This window comes from Mus pahari, chromosome 1 (genome assembly GCF_900095145.1).
Source record: "Mus pahari chromosome 1, PAHARI_EIJ_v1.1, whole genome shotgun sequence".
Lineage (NCBI taxonomy): Eukaryota > Metazoa > Chordata > Mammalia > Rodentia > Muridae > Mus > Mus pahari.
Genome location: NC_034590.1, coordinates 92,033,822 through 92,057,720, shown reverse-complemented (window position 1 = coordinate 92,057,720; position 23,899 = coordinate 92,033,822). Strand labels below are relative to the sequence as shown.

General features: G+C 44.9%; 1 protein-coding gene across 2 annotated transcripts in view; it reads right to left on the bottom strand.

Annotated features, from left to right (window-relative positions):
* Prkcb (protein kinase C beta) overlaps window positions 1-23,899 on the bottom strand; it is a 339,591-nt gene that overhangs the window by 178,478 nt on the left and 137,214 nt on the right. For both annotated transcript variants that reach the window (XM_021195974.2, XM_021195965.2), the window contains exon 3: window positions 20,643-20,725. In XM_021195974.2, the coding sequence (XP_021051633.1) occupies window positions 20,643-20,725 (83 nt within the window). The remainder of the gene's footprint in view (window positions 1-20,642; window positions 20,726-23,899) is intronic.

The window sequence follows — 23,899 nt, the reverse complement described above, 5'->3', positions numbered from 1 at the left end:
GCTGGATCTCATGGGGGCATTTCCCCAACTAAAGCTCCTTTCTCTGTGATAACTCCAGCTGTGTCAAGTTGACACAAAACTAGCCAGTACAGGGTTTTTTTTTTTTAAAGCCAATCAGTACTGGAGGGCGCTGCCTAAATGAATCCTAGCGAGTGCAGCACCAGTGATGTTAGTTGTCGGTAGGGACTGCACCGGCATGGAAAACCTGCAAGAGTGTTTCTCCATAATTGTAAGGCAGTTTCTGACATTAAATGATCAAAGGCATTTCAGCTGAGACCTGAATTGTGCATATGAGGTGTCATGAGTGTGGGGTACACATATATATTCTGTAATATGTGAATCGAAGAAACTCCTGCTATGTAATATTGGTACATGAGAGAGAATCCCAGGACCTAGCACATGCTATAGGAAGCTACACTCCCGGCAAAGAATCTGAAAAGCTGAAGAAAACAAAACCGCCTAAGATGCTGAAGAATAAGTACACACTTTTCTTTGTAAGCATATGAGACAGGTAAGAAAATATATTCTTAGCTGGGCATGCACACTTGTAATCCCAGCACTTGTGGGGCTGAAATAGGAGCATCAAAAGTTTGAGGTCAAAATGAGTGTTTTAGTTTGTCTTCCTCTGCTGTAATAAAAACCTGACCCAAAGCAACTTGGGCAGGAGAGGGTTTATTGAGCTTATAGCTTACATTCCCCCACTGTGGGAAATCAGGGCAGGAACTCAAGGCAGGAATCCAGAGACAAGAAACAGAGCCATGGAAGAGTGCTGCTTACTGGCTTGCTCTCTACTGGTTGCTCAGCCTGCTGATTTACAGACCCAGGTTGGCCCCGCCCACAGCAGGAGGGGCCTTCCCACATCAATCAGGAATCAAGAAAATGCTCCACAGATTCTCCAACAGACAAATCTAATAGGGACATTTTCTCAGTTGAAGTGTCTTCTTCCAGAATGATCCTAGCTTGTGTCAAACTGACATATAAGCAACCTGTACATTGGGTTATATAGGGACTATGAGGGCAGACTGGACATAAGAACCTGGCTCTGCCTCAGAGATACAGAAGAAGAAAGAAGAGTGCCATTCCTAATTATTCATACCAATGTAAAACTCCAGAACCACACACACAAGAAAATCTAATAAAAGTATTTACTCCTGAGGCAGAAAAGAATGAAGTGGATTTCTCAATATCACCTTTCTACAGTTTTTAAATAAACTAGCATATTCCGAGGCCCATCTGAGTACTTCACTCTGAAATACAGCAACACCTCCATGCCTCCGACTTCAAACAAAAGGCTATTAGTTCCCAGAAGACAAAAGAGACTGGAAGCCATATAGAGACTAGGGTGGACTGAGATTGCTGTACAGCTGATATATACAAAGTCAGAAGCTGTAGTTCCACCCACACACCAAGGGGGAGAGGGGGCGCTGTTTGTTCTTGCAGAGAGGATGAATACAACTGAAAGTGTGTATAAAAGACTGTAGGCGTGGTGATTGGTGCTTTGCTTAAATGGCTTCTAATACCTGCCTTTTACCTGGTGATTCATTGTTCAGTTTCAAGGATGAACTACTGTGTAAACCTGGTAGAACTCTACAGATGACTTCCTTCCAGATGACACATGGTCAAAATCAGTGAGTGTCGGGGGGGCTAATGGATAGCCACTTTTTTTTGGTTTTTTTGAGACAGGGTTTCTCTGTATAGCCCTGACTGTCCTGGAACTCACTTTGTAGACCAAGCTGGCCTCGAACTCAGAAATCCGCCTGCCTCTGCCTCCTGAGTGCTGGGATTAAAGGCGTGTGCCACCACACCCAGCGGATAGCCACTTTTGAACGTCACTCCTGCCGCTCCGCTGGCAGTTCGCTCTGTGACCCTGGGAAAATTATTTAACCCTTTTAGGTTGTCACTTTCTCACCTGGAAATGGTTTACAAAATAATAATTCCTAGGTAAACGAGGGGCTTTGCAGGGAACTGCCTAAGAGTAACTGGAGGAAATATGTATTTAATTAGCATACACTGCTACTGTTAATTTGCTTTTACTCTTCTTCACCCCTTCCCATTTTGGGGTACAGAGACGGACTCCAGAGCCTTCCATGTGCTACGCAAGCACTTTCTCCACTGAACTATATCCCCAGCTTCCATTTGCCCATTTTTAAATTCAAGTTCATTACTTGCTAATTACTTGTAATGTGTTTTCCCGTGTATTAATTAAGGATATTAACTATTCATTCACGATATAGCATTTTCCCAGTTCTTCATTTGCCTTTTATATCCTGCTGATGAACTTTATTCAGTGTGCAGAAGCTGTGGGGAGGAGCATGTATCTGTGTTTAGGTGTGTATATATGTTTGTATGTGTAAGTATTTCTATCTGTTCATGCTATGTATGTGTGTGGTGTACGTATGTGCATGTATATATATGTATGTGATATGCATGTGTATTTGTATGTGTGGTGTGTGTATGTGTGTATTCATAGGTGCCCATGTGTAATAAGGCATACATTTCCCTTTCTCTTTCGGGGAACTATCCCACTGTCACATTTACAAAGTCCTCCCCAGTATCTCTCCTTCTGGTCCACATTCTTCGTCTTTTATTCTTACATCATTACCTAACCAACTGGATTCAGCCCCGCCTCTAAGGCGCATCCCTGGCAGTCCAGCTCCAATAGTGCTTCTGAATTATGAAGGACGAGCTGTCACCTCCTTTCTATCAAGTTAGCACCTGAAACTAGCCCAGTGACTTCCCATCTAGCATTGGGCTTGGCTCTATGTAGCAATGGGCCACCGTGTAGAAAGGCACCATAGCTCAGTAGCATGCCCAGGAGATTGAGATATACTCCTGACTCCATGACCTAACAGCTGCGTGATCTGCTGCAGGTTCCCTAACTTGTCTGTGCTCCCATTTCCTAGTCTTGAAAGTTGAAATAATAAAGTTAGTTATGCATTCTTATGGTTCTAGTGCTCCGGAGGCTAAGGCAGGAAGATCATGCCTTTCGGGCCAGCCTACATTACATAGCAAGTTCAGGCTAGTGGGCTGTACCTCCTTCCCCCCACCCCCGCCAAAAAAATTCAAGTGATGATAATAACAGTGCAGACCTACCATGGGGTTCTGAGAACTCTCTGAGTCAACAGAGCACAGCACAGTGCCTGGCACACAGTGAATACTGTGTGTTTGTTGCGTGTGATAAACAAATGCTCTTGCTTTCTAGTTCCATGAAGGCTCGTGAAATCACAATTTTATCATGCCCAATGTCATAACCAATATGGAGCATACATCTAACCAGGTTCGCTTAAGGCAAGAAGACACTTGTGATCTTGAACAAGTCACTTTCAAGGTCCAGTCTCAGTTTCCCCTAAGAAGACAAGAAAGAGGATGCTGGGTTTTCTCATGTACGTACTTCAGACCTAAGGTCAAGGGTGTTCCAGAGTGCCTGCCACCTCCCAGGGAGGTCTCTCTGTGTGGTCACTACACAAAGCATGCAATGGTCTCTGGAAGCAGTCACACTGAGGCAGACGACAATCTCACTTTATAATCTCCCATTGCCACCAAACATGTATGCCCATCCCCTCTGCTCCTGACCCAGCTTTCCCCAGAAGCCATATCCTGGATGAGGAATGTGACTTGAGCCCCCAACATAGTGGGGGCCACTCAGATAGGTGCAAGACATGAGGTGACTCCATTTGCAAAGAAGCTGGAGTATTATTTCTGGGTATACTGGGAGGTGGCTGGCTTGCAGGAGGCACCTCTGACACAGGAGCACTAGACACACCCAGGTCTGTGTTAGGAGAGCAGAAAGGTCTCCATCTTTGAGAGGACAAGATATGGAGAGTTTGTGAATTATGGAGGAATCTCTGGCACTGCCAAGGATGCTGATAAGGCAAATATGCCAGTACAGCATCATCCATCCCTGGCATGCCTGGGTCCCAAGAGCCTGCTGGCTCCTATCCTCACAATCCTGACTCCTAGCAACCAGGATCCCAAGCCAGCAGGTCCACGTAGACAAGAGCCCCAAGTGAGGAGCACTGGCTTTGCACATACTGCACTGAAGTGCTGACATCCTTTTGAAAGCCTTCATCCCTCAGAGGCCACTAGGGGGCGTGGCTCTACTCACCTGCTGGAGCTGCCACACGCCATCCCTGTCCAGGTGGGGAAAAGATCAAACCACAGACCTGAGCTGTTCTGCAGAGAACCTCAGAGTCCAACAGAGGTTGGAAGGTAATGGCTCTCACAATTGCAGGAACAGCTTGCCCAAGGAGCTCCTTGCCCACTGTTCTAACTCAGCAGCTTCAAGGGATCCGTGGACTGACAGCATCCCTAACATACAGGAGAAAAGTGCATAGGCAAGATCTGACCCCAGGACGTGTATTCTGGACTGCATGCCCTTCTGCTCCGTGCAGAACCACAGCTCTGAGCCTGTGCACTTCCTTCAACCCTCGTCCCCACAATGCCACTGATGGTACCAGAAGTTTTGCTTTAAAGATAGGAGAAAATCTACTTCCAACCAGGAGTTGGGGAAAAGTGCCAGACAAACGCCAGAAGCTCTTGAAGGTTTGGTTGTTGTGGCTGTTGTTGTTGGGTTGGGTTGGTTTTGGGTTTTGTGGGTATTTTCTGTTTGGGGTTTTGTTTTGGGGGGGGTTGTTTTTTGTTTTTTTTGTTTTGTTTGTTGCTTTTGATATGTAGAAATGATGAGTCTGGGGTTGAGAGAAGGGAAGCTGGGCCTGGCTCTCCTCTCCATACCCCAAATTAAAAGAAAAGAATTAGAGTAGGGTCAAGAGACACAGCTCGGTTAGTAAGAGTGCTTGCTGTGTGAGCATGAGGGCCTGAATTCAGATCCCTGGACTGCATGAGAACTCAAGGTGACTGTGGCAGGTGGCCTGTCCTCCCCGCCGCTGGAAAAGGAGATGGACTTCTAGGAGCAATCGGCTGGCCTGTGGGTGAATAACCTGCCTCAATAGATACAGAGGGGAGAACTGAGGAAGACTCCTAATGCTAACCTCAGGCCTCTACACGTGATGCCACACATTCATACATACACATACCACACATGTATACCACAAACATACCACATATTATAAACACACACATACCACACACACACCGCACACAGACACTATACACAGACACATACACCACCCACATCCCACACACATATAAAAGGGGAAAAGAAACTGGATGTGGTCCCCACAAGCACCTGTAACACCAACATTATGTGTTGGGAGCACAGCATCAAGGTCCTTGAGCCCACAGATCTCCAGCGAAACCAGGAATGTTAAGTACACAGGATTGTCTCTCTAATGGGAAAGCTGTGAACTGGAGGTGATTAATAGCCTGCTCATCTGTCTTATATGTTAGGCTAGGCCCTAGCAAGCTTCCACAACCAGCACAGGAAGTAGCTAGTAATATGAATGATATTTACATTACCTGTACAGCTAGGGGTTCCCCCAAGCACCCACAGCCAGGACTGGAGGTATCTAACAGATTAAATGACCCTTACATTATCTGTATGCCATGGGTTCCCCAAGCTCCCACAACAAGGACCTGAGGTGGCTAATAGCTCTATGACATCTGCGAGATGGAGAATGCACCAGACCCTTCCTTGGGCCTGTAAGTTAGTACAGACAGGTTGCCTATCTCTAGAAACCCATCTTAGAAGAAATGACATGTACTCCGAGTTGAGTTTCATTGTAATAACACTTCCTTGTGCACTGGGGATTGTATTACACTAAGAAACGTTTTTCCATATTATACTGTTTAAATTTGTTGGGGATAAAGGGCCTGGCATCAGACCCCTGAAGGTTTGGTCCAGGTTGATGAAGTCCATCTATGCTGAGTTGTCATTCTCACCTCTTCAAGGTCCCCTTCCTTGCCTGCTGTAACCCCTGTAGGCCCCCCAATTATGACTACCTTCAGGATCTCCCCCAATTATGACCACCTACAAGGTCCCCCCAACCCCAATTACAGCAAATGGGATAAGAGAATTACTGGCAGCCTAGCTCCAGGTTCCACGAGAGATCCTGTGGCAGAGAAATAAGACAGAGGGTGGTAGAGAAGGGCTCCTAACAGCCTCATCGAGCCCCCACGTGCATGCACGGGAGTGTGCACCTGCATAGACATGCATAGATCGCACACACAATTAGGATGAAGATGGAGGTGGAGCTCAGGAGCAGAAGGATTGCCTAGCATGTTTGAAACTCTGGATTCAATTTCCAGCACTGCTACAAACCAGATAGACGACAGATCAATAGATAGATGATGGTAGATAGACAGATACGAACAAATTTTAAAATTGCGCATAAAAAGGTCTGATTAGGAAAGTAGGCAGTTAATTGAATGCAGGAGGGGAAGGTGAGTTCTATTAAGTTCCCATGCCGTCCTGACAAAGGTAAGCACCAATCCAGAGGGATGAGCACACCCCTCCTCCTCCAGAGCCTGCAGAAGAAACAAGTGTCCAGGGATGCTCGGGAAGATCCCACCGGACACATGGAGGATGCTCTCAGTAGCAGGGCCCTACAGCAGGAGTCACCTTGCTGTGTACCAGCATCAGCGAACAACAGCATGGGAAGGCAGACCTCTCTCCTTCACCCCCAAATGGCCTAATTTAGCTTAACTAAATTTGCATTTCCTCTCCTTTCCCCGAGGTACCCTCCACTGGCTGTCCTCACCTGCACATGCAGAAGCTGTGAACTGGAATCCATGGAGGACTCCAGCTCAGAACTGTTTCAAGAACACAGCGCAGTGAGTCTAGGCATGTAGCTCAGTTGGCAGAGTGCTGGCCTGGCAGGTGTGAAGGCTTGGGTCCAGCCCACACTGCTGTTTAAACTGAGTGTGGTGGGGACAGCTTACCCCCAGCTCTCGGGAAGTGGAAGCTTGAGGATCCAAAGTTCAAGGTCATCCTCAGCTAAACAGGTAGCTCAAGGGCACCCTGGGCTACATAACACCTGAACTCCAAAAACAAAACAAAGAATCCAGACTTCTTAGGCAATCTTACAAGCCAGCAAGTCATTCCTGACATTGTCTAAGACTCCTTTACTCCATACAGTTTTCCTATCCATACCTTTCTCCCTTGATTGTAGTTCTCATATCAAATCATGGATGTCTTAAGTAAAACTACTAAAGGATTCTGAGCCTTGAACACTACCCTGACCCTCATCTCTCCTTCTCCAATCTCTATTCCCAAGAATTACCATTATCAATGTTCCAGATATATTGAAAAATGAAATGATCTTTGTGTCTAATATACCCTGTCAGGAAAAAAAAGGCCAAATCATGTGTGTCAGTGGCACAGTCTACAAGAAAGTATATTCTAAATACTTACAGAAGTGTTAAATTTTGGATATGGTATTAATTTATGCTTACTGCTTAAATTGATAGAGAAAATATAAAAGTGATAAAGCCAATAAAAGTAAAGACAAAGAACAGAAAGAAAATATAAGACTATTTTGTACTTGAATATTATGAGATTAGCCAGGGTGTGTATTATAAGAATAGTCAGAGTGCTGGGGAAGCCAGTGCATAGAAAGACCCTGCCTGAAGAGCAGAAAAAGAACACATCAACACAGGGTGAAAAAAAAAAAGAAAAAATAAGAAGCCTAAAGCAGTGATTCTCAAACTGTTCACTCCATTCAAATGTAGGAAACTTCAGGCTCCAATGGAAAAGCTGGAAACTCTAGACTGTGCCTGGCAAGTATAGAAGTGAATGCTCACAGTCATCTATTGGATGGAACACAGGTCCCCCAATGGAGGAGCTAGAGAGAGTACCCAAGGAGCAGAAGGGGTCTGCAACCTTATAGGTAGAACAACAACATGAACTAACCAGTACCCCCTGAGCTCGTGTCTCTAGGTGCATATGTAGCAGAAGATGGCCTAGTCAGCCATCATTGGGAAGAGAGGCTCCTTGGTCTTGCAAACTTTATATGCCCCAGTACAGGGGAACACCAGAGCCAAGAAGTGGGAGTGGGTGGGTAGGAGAGCAGGGCAGGGGGGGGGAGGGAAGGGGGCAGGGAGGGTATAGGGAACTTTCGGGATAGCATTTGAAATGTAAATAAAGAAAATATCTAATTTAAAAAAAAAAAAAAAAAAAGAACATAGCTAAATGACCCAGGCTTCCAGGCAGGGTGTGGTAAGCCAGGAGGACACTCCCACCAGTGCACTTGGTTTGTTTGCTTTCCTGACTGGCCTCGCTGGCTTTGAAGTTGGACATTCTAATTAAGAGCGTACAGCCTTACAAAGTCACATGGTCACACACAAAGCTTTGACACCAGACACACCGCAGGTCTACTATACAGATTTATTGAGCAGAGTTCAATCATGGAGACATGTTTGTAAGCGGCTGCACCATTTCATACCTCCACCCCCTTCAATGGTGCGACTCCAATTTCCCCACATTCTCATTTGCAGGCATTTGGGTCTTTTAAAATACTATTTCTCTTCTTTCTCCTTATGGGTACGGAGTGACCTCATAGCATAGTTTTGATTGGCATTTTTCTGATGATCAGCAACACTGAACCTTTTGCACTTTTTTAACTGAATTATCATACACATTCAAGGATTTCGCTGGGACATTTTCATAGCTCTGTTGCTTGTACTTGGGCATCTTCTACAGGCCTGTTGGCCACTTGTGTGGCTTTCTTTGGAGAAATGTATAATCAAGCCTGTAGCTCACAAAACACAAAGATTGCATGACCTGGGGTTTGGGGGAGATGGTTCAACCCATGAAGTGCTCACCATGCAAGCCTAACAGCCCAAGAGCGACACCCAGAACCTGCACACAAAAAAAGGCAGGCACGGTGGCACACACTGATACTCCCAGCGCTTGGAAGGTACAGGAAGGTGGATGGCCACGACTTGCTGGCCAGCCAGCCTTGACCAATCAGTGAGTCTGAGGGCAGTGAGAGACCTGGTCCCAAGGAAGCATGGCACATCATGCTTGAAGAGGAATGAGACCTGAGGGTGTCCTCTGTTTTCCACATGTAATGTGCATGTGCACGCATGTACACAGACAAGAGGGTGCAGCAATATGACCCAGGAATCTTGCTCTGGAGTTTTATACAAAAGGAACTGAAATGAAGAAGTCGGGGTGATGGTGAAGTGGTTAGAGCACTAGCTGCTCTCACAGAGGAACTGGGCTTGATTCCCAGCACCTGGTAGTTTACAACCACCTGTAACTCCGCCTCCAGGGAATCTGATGCCTTCTTCTGGCCTCTGAGGGCACCAACTACAGACATAGTACACATTTATATATGCAGGCAAAACACCCACACATAAAATAAAATAAATAACTCCAATTAAAAAATTAAAAGAGCCGGGCAGTGGTGGCGCACACCTTTAATCCCAGCACTTGGGAGGCAGAGGTAGGTGGATTTCTGAGTTCGAGGCCAGCCTGGTCTACAGAGTGAGTTCCAGGAGAGCCAAGGCTACACAGAGAAACCCTGTCTCAAAAAAACAAAACAAAACAACAACAACAACAACAAAAGTTAAAAGAACTGAAATGAAGATCTTGCAGAGGTCATCCCTTCCACGTGCACTGCAACATTAGCCACAATAGTCAGGATGCAGAAACATCAGAGTCTACTGGTAAGGAAAAGGCTAAACAAAGCGTGGTACATCCGTACAATAATATACTTCCCAACCATCAAAGAGGAAATTCTGCAATATGGAGTAACGTGGATAAATCTTGAAGACATGGTGCTAAGTGCAATATGCTAAGCCCTGAAGGACCAGTACTGTATGATCCCATTTGTATGGAGTATCCGCAAGAGTCAAATGCATGGGATCAAAAAGTATAAGACTGGTTGCTAGAGGCTGAAAGAGAAATAAGTAGCTACTAATCAATAGGCATAAAGTGGCAGTCAAGCCCACTGAATAAGCTCTAGAGGCCTGTCTCACAACAGGGTACTACAGTCAATAGTAATATCTTGTATGCTTCAGCCTTGGTAAGAGAGGCTCAATCTATGAAACGATCTTTGCAAAATAAAATAGCTGCCTGAAGGGAAAACAGGCAAACTGCTGGTTGCCTGGGTGGTGGTTAACGTGATGGATGGGGATGGAGGTATAGGGACCAGAAGCAGCATAAGAGGCTCGTGATTACAAAGGAAAGTTCTCGATGGGAATTCAACTAGCCTCACATACAATAAATAGTTTTCAGAAATGTGTGATGGGCCTGGCCCAAAGCCAACAGCTTGGAGTCCAAATTCTAAATTCTCAGGAGAAGGGATCTTGTTGGCCTAGTAGTGAGAGATGCCAAGAGAGCTGTCACCACCTGACTTGGGTCACTGAGCTTTGGCAGTACACCTGAAAGGACGCTTCTTGAAGTTAAGGGCTGCTGCTTGAGCCAGGTCTGTCCAGGGAACCAGGCAGTTTAGGATGCTGGGGTCTGTCTAGGGAACCAGGCAGTTTAGGATGCTGGGGTCTGTCTAGGGAACCAGGCAGTTTAGGGTGCTGGGGTCTGTCTAGGGAACCAGGCAGTTTAGGATGCTGGGGTCTGTCTAGGGAACCAGGCAGTTTAGGATGCTGGGTAAGAAGACAGAGGGCCAGATGATCTAGGCTGGCATGCGGGCTTGCTCACTGTCATGGGTGTCACTGAATAAAGCCTTGGGGAGGCCTGAGTACCTCCATTTCTTCCTGAGCATCATGTCCATGACAGTAATGGGGACCTGTTTTCTAATGTATGAAGTAAAGGGGAGAGTTACTGTGTGTAATGTGCTTCAAATTATATCAATGAACTGTGGCTCTTGGACTGTGTGTGTGTGTGTGTGTGTGTGTGTGTGTGTGTGTGTGTGTGTGTCTCGTGAGTGCCTGTGCCCTTGCCTGTGAGTGAAGGCCAGAGAAAGAGATCAGATGCCCTTCTTTTTCTCTCTCCCCTTATGCTTATAAGATACCATCTCTCACTCAACCTGGCACTTGATATTTTTTTCTCTGCTACTCTGGCTGACTATCAAGTCCCAGTGATCTTCCTGTCTGCGCCTCTCAACAGGGCTGGGGTTACTGGGTGTGCACAGACACGCCCTGCTTTTCACACAGGTGCTGGTGATCCAGACTCAGACACTTACACACCGAGTCATCTCCCGGCCTTAATTTGTTAAATAGTAGAATAGACAACACAGAAGGTCAAAGACTGAAAGATCTCCAGAACCCCGTGCTCTCTCCAGGGTCACCTGCCTAAGTACTCCCTCTCTCCTCTGGAATGTCAGGCTCAGAGGCAAGAGGCTTCTGGAAGTCACCTTCACTTGGCTATGAGGTATGTTCTGCTCATGCCCACCCTGAGCAGGAGAAGCCGAAATCATGTATTCATAAGCTAGGACTTACTCTATGAGTAACAAAACCAGCTGCTTCTTATCTTTGCCCTTCTAGCACTATGGATCTGCCCCTGCCTCCACAGCATGAAGCTCTGCCTTGTGGCAGTGACGGATAGATAGCTGTTTAGCAGGAGTTCGCTCTGACCTTGGTGAGCTGGTTCTGCACCACAGAGGCTGTGGCCAGCCCACAGCCCAAAGAGCAGACTAGTGTGGAATTCACTTGACAGTCAAAAGAGACTGCATTCATCCCAATACCCTCATTTTGTTAGCTTCTGCTCCCAGGCACACCGTGGGAGAGGACTCTGGGTTTCTCTTTTGTGGGAAGCAGAAGAGATGTGTGTCATGCCCAAGAGAAGGCTGCACGCTCACCACCTAAGACTTCAAAGGCGCATTGGTGAGGATCTTACATAGTCTATACAACACACAGGGAGGGGGAGAATCTCTCTCTCTCTCTCTCTCTCTCTCTCTCTCTCTCTCTCTCTCTCTCTCTCTCTCTCTCTCTCTCTCTCTCTCTCTCTCTCTCTCCTTATTCTCAGTTACTCCCCAACCGCATGCTATGAGGCCAGAGCTCTTTTCTTCCTTTTCCAGAAAAGGAAATAGAGGTGAAAGGTTATAAATCTAACTGGTGTTTGAGACAAGCCTGGAAGTCAAACCCAACCACTCTGGCCTCAGAACCACTGTACAAATCACTACAAACCAGCCAGAATTCCTTGAGAATATTTTCAATCACAGATTCTCAGGCTTTTGATAGACTACCCAGATAATCCTGGGCACTGGACATAATGCTTTTTAAAGTAGCACTTAGAAAATTTCTTTTTAAAGGTGTGTGTATGTGTGTGTGTGTGTGTGTGTGTGTGTTTGTTTGTTTTTGAGCACACAAACCCAGAGAAAAAAGCTGGAAGAGGGCTTCAGATGCCCTGGAGCTGGAGTTATAAGTGGTCACAGGCTGCCTGATGTGGGTGCTGGGAACTGAACTTGGGTCCTCTGCTAGAGCAGCGGGCACTCTGAAGCACTGAGCCACCTCTTCAGTCCAGTATTCAGAAACTCTGGTGGGAACACGGTATTTTCTTCTGTTCGACATCTTGCTCTGTTTTTTTGTTTGTTTGTTTTCTATAACAAGACCTCAGTTCTCTTTGAAAAATGTCCTCCCTCATCTTCGAGGGAGTTCCTTAAAAGCCGAGCCCTGACTGGTTAGGGAACATCAGCTTGACTAAACAGTCTCACTCCCTGGGGCCATTTTGAATTTTAGGGCCAAAATGACACAAGAGTTAGATTCAAATGAAGCTGACTTGGCTGCTCAAGTTTTCTTTCAGCACTCAGAAGTGCTCTAGATCCTAGCCAATGAACTCTTCTCATTCCAGATAACTAAAGGCGGTTTTGACTGGATGTGACTCAACATCACCAACTAATGATAGAACCAGAGACTAAGGTTAGAGCCACAGCCCACTACCTCAGCTTTCCTGGATTCCAAAAGAAATTAGAAAACAGAAATCTACACAGGAAAATGGGTTTGTTTAGAATTTGGTCAAACTGTGAGTTCTCTCCACCATGTCTCTAACTTTCTTACAATTGACAGAAAACTACAGGACAGTGGCTAGATAACAGATTAAGCTGCAGGCCAATTAATTGGTTCTTTCCTGGAAGAAGGGTGACTAGCCTCAGATTCCCTCTATTGGTTCTGTTCTCAGAGTGGGACTTCCAAGGGACCCACTGGTAGAAATGTGTAGCATGCCTGTAGAGCATGCCCGGTAGTCAGCCATCTCACTGGAAGGAGGGTTGAAAATCATACAGAAACCAGTTTGCTGATTTGCAGTTCCTTTTTATTCTAGACAGCCGGTCCTCGGATTTAATTTCTGCTCTTGAGAATGACTAAAAGGCATGCCTATGTGGCAGCCTTTTGGATATCTGACCTAGACAGGATAACCCTCCAGACACCTCCTCCACCACCCCTCTAAGGCACCTTTGACAGTCTACCGACTGCCACACAACTTGGCTACTGAGTATTTTGGGTGTGAATAGAGACGCCATACACCGCGGTATTATATAAACTGGATGTGATTTGAGCAAGATGGTGTACTCTCTGATGTCAATAAACAATAGATAAATGAGAGAGGGGGGAGAGAAGGGGGAAAGACAGTGCACTGTTTAATCTGTATGATCCCTATTTAAAAGTCACATGGCTGTTCTGGTCCAGGAGATGATGATGCAAGGAGGGGACATCTCAGCCCTAGCTGTTGCTTCCATACTGGTAATGAGCTGCAGGTGCCCCCATTTGGTGTTACGTAAAGCAGAGCAATGCAGGCTTTCAGAGGACAGCAGCTGTTAGGTTGCTTTCTTGAGCTGAGCAAACTAGACATTATCACATGGGACGAGGCAAGCCTTTCCCTTTACTGACACTCCCACTATAATGGACCAAGCCTAGCAAAGTCAAGACTTCCTTGTCCTCTCTAGGGCCACCGGCGAATGGAGGTTACGACACACGGATGATTAGAATATTATCAGGAACACTAGAAGACTCCCATCTGTGAGGACTAAGCAGGCACCCAGATGACAGCATCTCAGGAGCCTCTTTACAGTACCTCTGCTGGACCTGAGCTCCCACCAGGGCTCAGTCTTGACTGGATTGGAGTGGGTGCCTGACTCTATGCTAGAGCTGGAGTACCACCACTACCCGTGAATACTGGAGGGACAAGCCTCAGAGCATCTTCAAATATCTGTGCAAATACTAGCATAAGGAAGTAGGCAGATATGTTCTGGGATGGGGTCTCCACCATAGAGTCCATGTTGCCCTTGAACTTGCCATCCTCCTGCCTCAGCTTAAGTGATGAAATCATGGGCATGTGCCACTATGCCCAACTCAGAGAACAGAGTTAACAGTTGCCACCAAAATGTAGCCTCCGGTTTTGGTGTGTATAGAATACTGCTTATTATTCATTAAATATATGTCTAATAACAAAAAGTACATGTCAAAAATACTGCAAATGGTATTTTAAACACTATAAAAAGACAATACTTTTGTGATTTTGATGCCTCACACACTTCTAAAGTTAACTATCTGCTTTTTAAAAGAGATAAATAATGACACTGTTCCTACACCAACATTTAATCAGCATGGCTTTTATTAAAGTATAATTTACATATAACAATGTGCAGACTTCGGGCATGAATTTTGATTCATTCTGAAAGGCATGAGTACCTGCATAAGAACTGGCTCAGCCAAGCTCTGCACCTGCTCTGTCGCCCCAGACACTGATCCATGGTTGCTGGCCAGGATTCCGTTATGGGGATGCGATGGCTTTCTCTTACATAAGCATTCATCAGTAGTTACTTGAGTCATTTCCAAATTTCAGTCGCTATAAATACTAATGTGATGAATGTCATTCTAGCTAAATAGATGCACCTATCCTCAAATAACCCCTCAGCAAGAATTCCTAGAATTGTCATCCTTAGGGCAAAAGGGTTAGGTTTCATCATTTGCAAATCACAAACTACTTCTAAGACCATAAAATATTGACGAACCACCTAGGGAGTGCTTTTCCACTTCTGAACTGCCTGGCCCAGGGCCCCTGTTCAATACTTAGTGCTATTTTTATTAGCCATTATTCTTCGGCAGGTCAGAGGGTGGCCTGTCTTCATTCCTGAGCCGTAGAGACACCTCTAGATATTAATAATAATTTTAAAACCACTTATTGAGCATTGCTTTGGGCCAGACACTATCTTAGGTGTGGTCCAAGCAATTTTCTCAGCAAATACTCATGACACCTACCCCCTAGGATTTAGATACTGTCCTCCCTATTTGAAAAATATGAGCTAAAGGTTATAGAAATTGAATTCTTGTCACAAGGTCACAGGAGCAATAAGTGGCAGATTCGGAATCTGACACCAGAGCTTCTTGGCTGCAAAGTCTGAGTTCACAGCATTGCATTACAGACCTTGATATAAAACAATGAAGATGGAAATGGAAACGTAGTTATATTTTGCTGGTTTGCTCTGGACCAGGGAATGTAGAGGATTCCCAGTATACTCAGAGTAGGGAGGGAGATAGACCCTCAGCTACTGTATGAAAGGCTCTCGCCAGGCACCGTGTGAAGCACTTTCAAACAAGAGCTTTGTGAATGTTTCTGCGGCTAACCCATTTGTCTTTGTCAGCCCTTTTCCATTTTTCAATACATTATAAAAAGTATCCTTATAAGCCCACACGGTTGGTACTAATATCCCATTTTGTATATAGAAACTTAGAAACAGGAAAGTGAAATGGCATGCCTAAATTCTAATGAGAATCTGGGTGGAGTTGGGCCCCAAATTCAGATATATCTGCCTTCCGAGTATACACTCTTAGTTACCACAAGAAGGCTCAATGGACTGCCACAGTACGCATTTGTAGTTAGCAAGGGCTAAATCCGCTGGGGATCTGGGGTATGGAATGAGTGGGGTACATTCTTTTAATGAGATTATCTAAGCCTTTAGGAATACCAACAAGACCTGCAGATCTTCTAAAAACAAAAGCCCAGTGCAATGGTCTCCAGAGATCTAGTCTACAATGGTTCCCTAAGTATGGAGGATGCTCAGCAGATTAATGACACAGTCAAGGCTGACTGGAGTTGAGCATGAGATAACCTCTGTTTATTGGGACATTAGCAAACATAATAAACAGATTTTAAATACTTTGTGGAACCCTGAAATGACCATAGGAACAACCCAAAACTAGCCAGAGAATGAAGGCTGGAGAACCAAGACACCTGGACCAGCAACCTGCCCACTTCCAGGCTCATCCTCAAGCATCTAGCCACCAGCCAATCCATCAGACAGCGGCAAGCACAGAGAAGGAGCCCAGGACAAAGAGCTCACTTGACTCACCCTAGTTCCGTCCATCAACGATATTTCCTTCCTTATCCCGAGATCTTGGAGACCGTGAGCATGGTCCTCAGTCTTGGTGCTTTGTAACCTAACACTGTCCCTGAGGAAAACTATGCAGCTCTAAAGAAATGACTCTTAAGGGTCCAAAGGCCCCGCCCCCAAGAAGAATAGTTTTCCTGATGAATGAGAAGGAGACAGAGTTTTGTTCTGGTATTGTTTTTGTTTGTTTGTTTGTGGTTTTTGTTATTATTGTTTTGCCTTACTGGTTTGTTGTTGTTTTTAGTTTGCTTATTAGTTTTGGTTTTCATTTTGTTTTGCTTTGTTTTTTCTGCTTAAGAGAGAGGAGGGGAAGAACATGAAGTTGGGTGGGTAGGATCTGGGAAGAATTCAGGAGGAAAAAAAGAGTATGATCAAAGTATATTGTATAAAAATTTAAAATAAAAAATAATTTTAAAAATCTGCAATATTAGGAGAAGAAGGCAAAAGAGGCCTATGGAAGAGCAGAGACATCAGTCATGAACTCTGCCATGTTTTGTGCCGCATGGAGCCCAAGGTAAGTGCTGTATACATTGTCTCGTCTCATTGCTACTGAATGGACCTAGGAGCTAAGTTCACTGGGACAGTGGTTGGCTCATAAAGTTCCCTTGGTAAATCACAGTCTGAATGCATCTGTAGAGAAAGTCACATAAGTATAAACCTATAATAACCAAGAATATATCCCCTCTCAGGTGGCGCTTGGAATAGCAGAAAACAGAGGGCAGAGCCTTGTGCGCTCTTTTCGCTGGCCAAAACCATGTGATTTCTGCTTCTTAGGCTTGCTGCATACTTGGTATTTCAAGGTCAAAGAGGAGGGGAGGGCACCCCTCTAGACCTGCCTGAGCACCAGAAGCAGCCAAAGACAGCCTGTCCAGGTGGACAAGCAGGTGTGCCCAGGTCTTTAATCATGACTCCAACCACAGGCAGAAAAAAGGTCAATGAACCGAGTCAAGCCAGTTCAGGAGTCTGGACCAATTCATCACTCTTGCTGCCAACAGACCTTCTTGGAATAGCACCCAGAGCGTCTCTGCAGTCAGGCTGCCAAATCCTATGCATGGAGACTGTGGGGAGCACTTTCTGCTCTCCCCATGCTTATAGCAAGAAATGTCTGTGTCCTTCCATTCATACAGAGAAGGGTCACTCCTTATGCTGCCCATGAAACCTTCGCACGAAAATCTGCCAGATGGTCAACAGAAAGCCTGTTCATTCTCTAGACTTGCTTGCTCTGATCTTGCTGCCCACACACATGCACTAGAGTAGTCATCATTGTCGTAGTCATCATCATCATCATTGTAATCACCACCACCACCACCACCACCACCACCATCATCTATATAAAAATCTTGCATCAAACACGGTTTTAGGAGGTTTCAAAGAAATTTGTGCATTTGGCACTCATAACAATGCTGTAAAGTAATGGCTACTATTTTGCCCATTTGTTTTCAGTGAAGAATTTAAGAGATTTAAAATAACTATCCCAAGACTATACAGGTTTACATCTAAGAGGGCTGAATTTATATTTTAGTTTATAGTCTAAAATTTTAACCAGTGCACAACACTGCTTTTCTAGGGTTCCTCTAAGAGGACATCTATCCCCACTCTTTAACCATGCGATAAGCATACGAATGCTGATCTCTGGGGGTAAATACATACATTAGAGTTCTCCAGATAAACAGAGCCCAGAGAAGAGATGTAGCTTCAGATATATAGGTTAGTTATGTGAATCAGCTCACATGATGACGGAAGCTGAGAAATCCCATGATCTGTCATTTGTAAACTGGAGAATTAAAGGGCCAGTAGCACATTTCCATCAAAGGCAAATCCAAAGGCCAGAAAGGCAGAAGAGTCCACAGTGTACATCCTGAACCAAATCTGAAAGCCTCAGCGCATTGACATTGAGGGGCAGAAGAAATACAGACAACTTAGTCCAAACACAGAGTGAACTAACCTTTTGCCTGCTTTTTTCTTCTGCCTGGGTCTTCAACAGACCAACTGCTGCCCACCCATACAGAGGACTTGAACACGACACTCTTCTGGAAAACGTCTCAAAGATCTACCTAGAAATTGTTTTAGCAGCTCTCAGGGAATCCTTTAATCCAGTCAAGCTGATATTTGGAAAAAACAAAAACAAAAACCCCTCCTGTCTAAATTTGTTATCTACCTCTTTGAATTACACTTAATTTAAAAATAAATAACAATGAAGTCATAATTGCACCTAACTACGATTAGATCTGAATGAACCACAAACTGATCTCTTTCCTGGGGAATAAGGTGAGGGTCTTGAGACCTGATTACTCTTCTCTTATAAGATGTAAAAATCAACAGCTTAAGTACTGATATGAAGTCAGTGCATCTAATCTTACATGCCAAAAGACTGTGAGGAGAAAGAAAACATACTTTTTAGGTAGAGGTTCATAGATAAACAAAATGTGTTCATAAAAAGATACACGTGGTGATTCTGTCTTCATTTCCAGAGCTGGCTGCCTGCTTGTAATTCATCAGCTGTGAATCAAGTACCTCAGCTGATGGTGCTTCTTTGCCAGATACAGTGGTCTAAACCTTCATTTCTGAAGGGTCTGAGTCATGTAATCCTATCTCAGTTGGGCTACTTAGAGTTTTCTGTAGTCCCTCACCAGAAGTCTTGTTGATGCCCTAAGAAATACCCTGTGTTTCAAGCACATTTTCCTTTTCCCCTCTAGACAGGACCCCTCTTTAATCCAGGATGCTCAATTACTCCTGTCTTGGCTCACTGGCTCAGAGGCAGAGGAAGCCCAAGATAGGACCACCAGTGTTGCACTGTGGAAAAATTTCTCATGAAGAGCTAAGGTTTCTATGCTATCAGAGGACAGTGTCTTGGAGAGAGGAACCCGAATGCAGATGGGTCACTAGGAGTAACTGTGAATGGACCACTCTAATTACCACCAGTGAGTGACAGGCTCTTGGCCATCAGGGAAAGAGCATGCACTGATGCTAATTTTGAGAATCCTTACAGCCCCTTGAGACCCTTGCCTCAATTCCAAAAATTTCAGAGTCTAAATTTCTCTTAATCTAGAAACATTCTTGGCACAAAATTTTCTATTTGAGTCTGTTTGGGCTACCAAACTCAAACGGGTGACTTTTTAAATCACAAAAATGTATTTCTCATAGTTTTAGAAGCCTAGAAAAGAAGTCCAAGGTCCAGGGACTGGCAGATTCGGTGTCTGGTGAGAACCCACTTCTTACATTGCTAGGGCCTTGGTGTACCTCACATGTTGGAAGATGTGAGGCATCTCTCTAGGGTCCTTTTCCTAAAGGTGTGGATGCCATCCATCCATGAAGTCTTCTCATTCTTGACCTGATCACATCTTAAAGTCTTGTCTCTAATGCTGGATGATTAGAATTTGGAGAGAGACAAAGCATTCAGACCATCACAGCACATGATCACAGCGCAGCCCACTCTTCTGGCCACTGTGGTCTATAGTCACTGGAGTGGCTGTGCTGATACAAGAGGAAAGGAAAGGTGTCGCCACCTTCTTGTTCTCATGGTAGAAAAATCTTTCTAAGAATGAATCAAACACAGAGATCCTGAGCCAAGAAGTGGAGAAGGAGATGCCCTAGAGCTCCATCGAGACATCTTGACTTATCTATCACCCAAGTGTCAGGCTTTTTCACCATCTAACGTCTGTGGTGGCCACCGGCAGAAGGAAGGAAGGAAGTTAGGGCTGAGAACAGCTGTTGTATAGAAAACCAACAAATACCCCAAACTTCAGATAAACTTACATCAAGTCCTTTGCCCCAGCCTCAGGTCAATCATCTTCTCATTGACTTAGTATCATCTTTAAATTGACTGATCTTTACTTAACCTAAATAACTTTCCTTAGATAGGAATTGTTATATCCAGATCAGAAGATTGAAATCATCACTAAATTTGATTTCTCAATCCATACTAAAATAAATCATGAGTAAAAGAAAAATACTCATCTATTTTACCTACAAGCATCTCCTGAGCGCCTGCAGTAGTCATTCTGTGGGTATTGGTTGGTTTGTTTTGTTGGTTTATTTTTGAACCAGGATCCCACCATGTAGCCCAGGCTAACCTGTACCTCACAACCCCAGGCTTTGTGGGTTTGTGTGGGTTACAGTATATTCTACTCTACCCAACAAATACTTTAGAATGACTAATAGCAGGATCACACACCCTCCCCATTCTTCTGATCTGTGGATCCTGATATTAAGACTTCTCAGCAAAGGACTAAAAAATGTATTGAAAAGATGCCCTCTTATGGGCACACTAAGAGTGTGAGTGAGTTGTTCTCAGAGTTCCAAGCTCTGGTGTCAAGGTAAAATCACTAAGCATGATCACAGAGTGAGGGCCTAGTTGTTTCCCTGCCCAGCCACGCCCCTTCTCCACTCTCCCCTGCTGAAAGCAAACCTATCAAAGTGGCTGTGAAGCAGCAAGGGTAGCCACCACCAGGTACTCACATCAGAGGCCGGGCCCTTGTCCGCACCGGGGCAGGAGAACGTGACGAACTCATGGCAGCGCTTGTGTACAACAAAGCAGCAGACTGCAGAAGAAAGCACAGGGGAGACAAAGAAGGAAGAAACCGTTAGGTTGCCCCAGAGGACGATATCATGCAAAATAACATGAGCTTCTACCTCATATACTCTGTTGGATGCACTGACATGATACCCTGCACAAACATGAGATATCTAAGCATAGGTATTGGGAGACAGCTCGGTGGATAAAGTACTCAGAACATAATTGTGAAGACTGGTATTTGATCCCCAGACCCCACTTGGCCCATAAGGTTGCCCCCTTTAATCCCAGTAGCCCTCAGGAGGCAGAGATAGGGGATCCCTAGGGTCATCTAGTTAGTTAGAGCAGCTAGAACTGGCTAGCTCCAGATTCAGAGACAGAGACCTCTGCCTCAATAGAGAAAGTGAAGAGCAACTGAGGAACACAGGGTATGTCAACTTTGGGCTTACACACGTACAGACACACACACGCACGCACACGCACACATACACACAAACACATGCACACACAAACACACATGCATACATGCACTCACCTCTACCTGGCTCCACTGCACAGATACACATACAACATGCATACACACACATTTGTATACATATGGAAAATTAACTTAGTTAGTGTGCTAAGAATCATATATACCCCGTGACAGCCCCTTGAAGATCACTAGAGTACCTGCCTAGCTGTTTATTGGTTTGGAAATAGGATGATATATGTGTGTGTGTGTATATATATATATATATATATATATATATATATATATATATATATATCAAGTACCAGATGAAATCATTTGCTGATATTTAGGTCCATAATACATAAGGAGCATGTGTGTTTAAACATTATACTCCTACCTGAAGGGATGATAGAACAGGAAGGGTGTGGAGGAACAACGAGAAAGAATGGCAGAGGCGTGCTCCTCTCACCAGATCAGTGTCAAGTCAGTGTAGGAGTAGAAGAATCAGGTTCCAAGCTGGGGGCGGAGCTCGGAGTGGAGAGCCTGCCTAGCATACTGGAAACTCATGGATGAAGAGGAGGAGGGGGAAGCATGGGGAGGAGGGAGGAAGATGAAAGGGAGGGCAGAAGAAAGGGGAAAGAGGTGGAGAGGGAGAAGAGGAGAGAGAAGGAGGAGAAGGGACCAGAAGGTGGAGGAAAACAGGGAATTGTGGGAGTAGGAGGAGGGGATGCAAAGGTGGTGGAAGACCATAAGATGGTAACACCGCTTGCCATTTGCAACCACACACACATAAACATGCATCTGAGACCTCGTGAGCTCAAGGCATCTGTGATACAGCTTCCCTGACTGAGGATTACACGGGATGAGGGGGAGCTGGGGAGTACACATAATAACACACATTTTTGGGGTGTTACTGCTCAGATCTCCTATGTCCTCTAGACTCCTAGGCTCCTAGAGGATGAACTACATTAGGGACCAGTTCAGACTTTTGTAAAGCACATCTTCAACAAACAGAGCAGAAAATTCCAAACTACTCACAGAGATGTGACTGTGTGGACCCGTCATCACAGTGTCTGTGAACATTTGTCACAGGAAAGTCTTTAACGGGGCTCTACTACAAAATCACAGGAAGGGAATGCCAGGAACTAGTTAGTTCGTGTCACCTGCAGGTAGTCACTACCCACTCCTGCAAGTCCCCAAAAACACAAAACAAGAAGGAGTCATCTCCAACAAGTAAAACACGAGGGAAGGAAAAGACAAGGAAGAAATAAGAGGAGAAGCTTGCCTTCAAAGAAATATAAGAAATGTCTTGACTACAAGCATTGTGCATATGTTATTTGAATCCTAATTTTGAGTAAACCAGCAATATTAAAAATCCACCAAGACAATCAGGAAAGCTGATCTATTCACTTGTTTTATGATACAATAAGGCAATTATCCTTATTGATATTAGAGAACAGATGCCTTTGGTATGATAGCGGCATGGTGATTATTCTAACAGCATCTTCATTTGTGAGGGCTACAACCTAAAAGCGTTGTTGATAAACTAATTCAGCTCAAAGTAATTTGGCATGCTCAGGAGGGTGATATATTTGAGAGAGAGAGAGAGAGAGAGAGAGAGAGAGAGAGAGAGAGAGAGAGAAAAAACAAAAAAGAAAGTTAGTCACTATGACTCATTAAAGATTCCTGATGGACTCATGAGAATTTAATGCCAATCTGTCTTCTTTTTTATATATGCTTGATTGTTCCATAAAATACAACTTTAAGGCAGAGACCAAAACAGAGAGAGGCTAATTCACAAAACACAGGATAGGAGAAGCTATAGCGCTGAATGTGCTGCAGCCTGTGTTCCCCAAGGAGACTGTGCACACTGATGAACTGCATACAAGACTAGTGTAAGCATGTTAACAATTACAATGAGGATGACTGTCGAGATGGCTCCGCGAGAACAGCACTTGATGGATGAGCCTGACAATCTCAGCTTAATCCCACAACCCCTGGAGGAAAGAACTGACTCTTGAGATTTGTCCTCTGACCTTCACACAAGTACACACACACACACACACACACTCACACACACACACTCACTCACACACACTCACTCACACACACACACTCACTCATACACACACACACTCATACACACACCACACATACACACACTCACTCACACACACACACTCACTCATACACACACACTCATACACACACCACACATACACACACTCACACATGCATACACACTCACACACAAACACACACCACCCCTACACCACATACTCACACATACCAGTTCTCACATACACACATGCATACACACACGCACCCACACACATACACACATGAACACACATACACACACCACCCCTCACACACTGACACATACTTTCACACACATTCACACATACCATACACACACAGCACACACACCACCCTTCACATGCAGACATGCATACACGCACTCACACACACATACACACACACACACACTCTCTCACTCACACACACACACACCACTCACTCACACACACACACACACACATACACACACACACACTCACATACTGTGATGATACATTTGCTAAAGAATTAAGATTGGGCCGGGCGTGGTGGTGCACACCTTTAATCCCGGCACTCGGGAGGCAGAGACAGGCGGATTTCTGAGTTCGAGGCCAGCCTGGTCTACAAAGTGAGTTCCAGGACAGCCAGGGCTACACAGAAAAACCCTGTCTCAAAAAACCAAAAAAA